General features: G+C 46.6%; 1 protein-coding gene across 1 annotated transcript; it reads left to right on the plus strand.

The window, feature by feature from the left end:
* Positions 1–665: 665 nt before the first annotated feature.
* Positions 666–1,232, plus strand: LOC147623907 (pterocarpan synthase 1-like). The gene has a single exon (XM_086820831.1). The coding sequence runs from the start codon at positions 666–668 to the stop codon at positions 1,230–1,232; it is 567 nt and encodes a 188-aa protein (XP_086676957.1).
* The last annotated feature ends 400 nt before the right edge of the window (positions 1,233–1,632 follow it).

Below are 1,632 nucleotides of genomic sequence, written 5' to 3' on the forward strand. Positions count from 1 at the left end.
TATAGTTGACGATATAGTAAAGATAATCAACAGTGTGTATGCAAGTGATGTGTGTGTGTTGCATATAAGCATGATTGTACATATAGCATGTGCTTGTGGTGCATCAGTGTATGGCTCCGGGGATGATGACTCAAGCTTATGCTCTGACTCGCTTATGTGATGAGCTTTGTGCTATAACTCCATGGTGTGGCCTCTTCTTGGTTCGGTTTGATGTTATTGCCTGGCACAAAAGCCTTGAAGATGCTAGTGTATTTTGAATGTATTTTGCACCAGCTAAAATTCAAAAAAGCTGATTGAATTTACTCTCATCTTTACAAAACCGATCAAACTTTTAAGTTTTCGTAACTTAAAAACCAGTTAATAATGTGATTTTGAATAGGGAGAAACCGATTGTACTCCTTGTACTCCGACTTGTCTTTTTTCTCACTTGCTGGGAAAAGAGTTTTTCTCTAAGATTGGTAGGTGCCTAAGAATTCCGTGAACCTGGTCAATGACCTGTCATTAATGAGGAAGGTACAAAAAGAAAAGGGACTTCTGGCCCCAGAGCGTGGGCCAAGCTTTTTGTAAAGAAAATTGGAATATGCTTACCATTTATTTAATCAAAAAATCCCGCTGAAATTCTATAAATCAAGCCAAGGGTTGATTGGCTAATTCGCATATCGAGAATGGCTAATGGTTTAGGGCTGGCCTTCTGCAAGCTAGTCGTTCTCGTGATGATATGCAGCGCCGCAGCTGCTCATGATCATCACCACCCTGGGCAATTGGGCCGTCGCCTGCACAGGCACAAGAAGTTCCATGTCTTCTTTCACGACTTAGCAAACGTGACGGACATTGAAATCGTTCCAGGCGTGGGGTCGGGCGCCCTCACCACCACGACCGCCCCATTGGGCAGCATCTTCCTGGCCAATGACCCCATCACAACCGGCCCTGAGCTCACCTCTCCGCTCGTGGGCACCCTCACGGGCACCTCCGTCTCCACTTCCTCCGAGGGTTTCGTCTATTTTGGCTCCTTCACCCTTAGTCTCAACCTGGGCTCAACTATGGGCCTGCAGGGCTCCCTCACCCTGATGGGCCTGTTCTCATTTGGCGCGGCACCCACTCCCACGGCCATTGTGGGCGGCACCGGCAGCTTTCTCTTCGCTCAAGGCACCGTTACCGTTGTGCCCGTGGACATCACAACCTTCAATCAGACGCTACGCTTGGATGTCGACGTCTTCTGGCCTCCTTATTAGCTGATATGCTCCACTGGGCACCTGCACTGTGTGGTGTTTAATAAGGGCTTTGATTATGCGCTATGGTAGGATTAAGCTGCACTCGCAACGCCCATTGTGCAAACAGCGCCTTTAATGTATCGCTATTTAGACATACTATATAACAAGGTTGTCGCGGTTATTAGCAATAGTGCATGTACAACGTTAATTAGTGTTAATTTGTCACTGCATGCGGCCTATCATGCTTGCGTTAATTTGCCGGGTTTGATTATAACAGCAGGTTTTGTGCCTCTAATGTGTGAGTATTTAAGCAGTAACGTAGCGTATGAAGGACTGTCGATACGAGCCATGCTTTTTTTGAAGCAGCACGCTTCAACGGAAAGGCGAAGAGCTTGATTCAACGGTTTAGGTGATAAGATGT

This window comes from Cibotium barometz, chromosome 26 (genome assembly GCF_041138505.1).
Source record: "Cibotium barometz isolate CiBa-2024 chromosome 26, ASM4113850v1, whole genome shotgun sequence".
In the NCBI taxonomy this organism is placed as follows: Eukaryota; Viridiplantae; Streptophyta; class Polypodiopsida; order Cyatheales; family Cibotiaceae; genus Cibotium; species Cibotium barometz.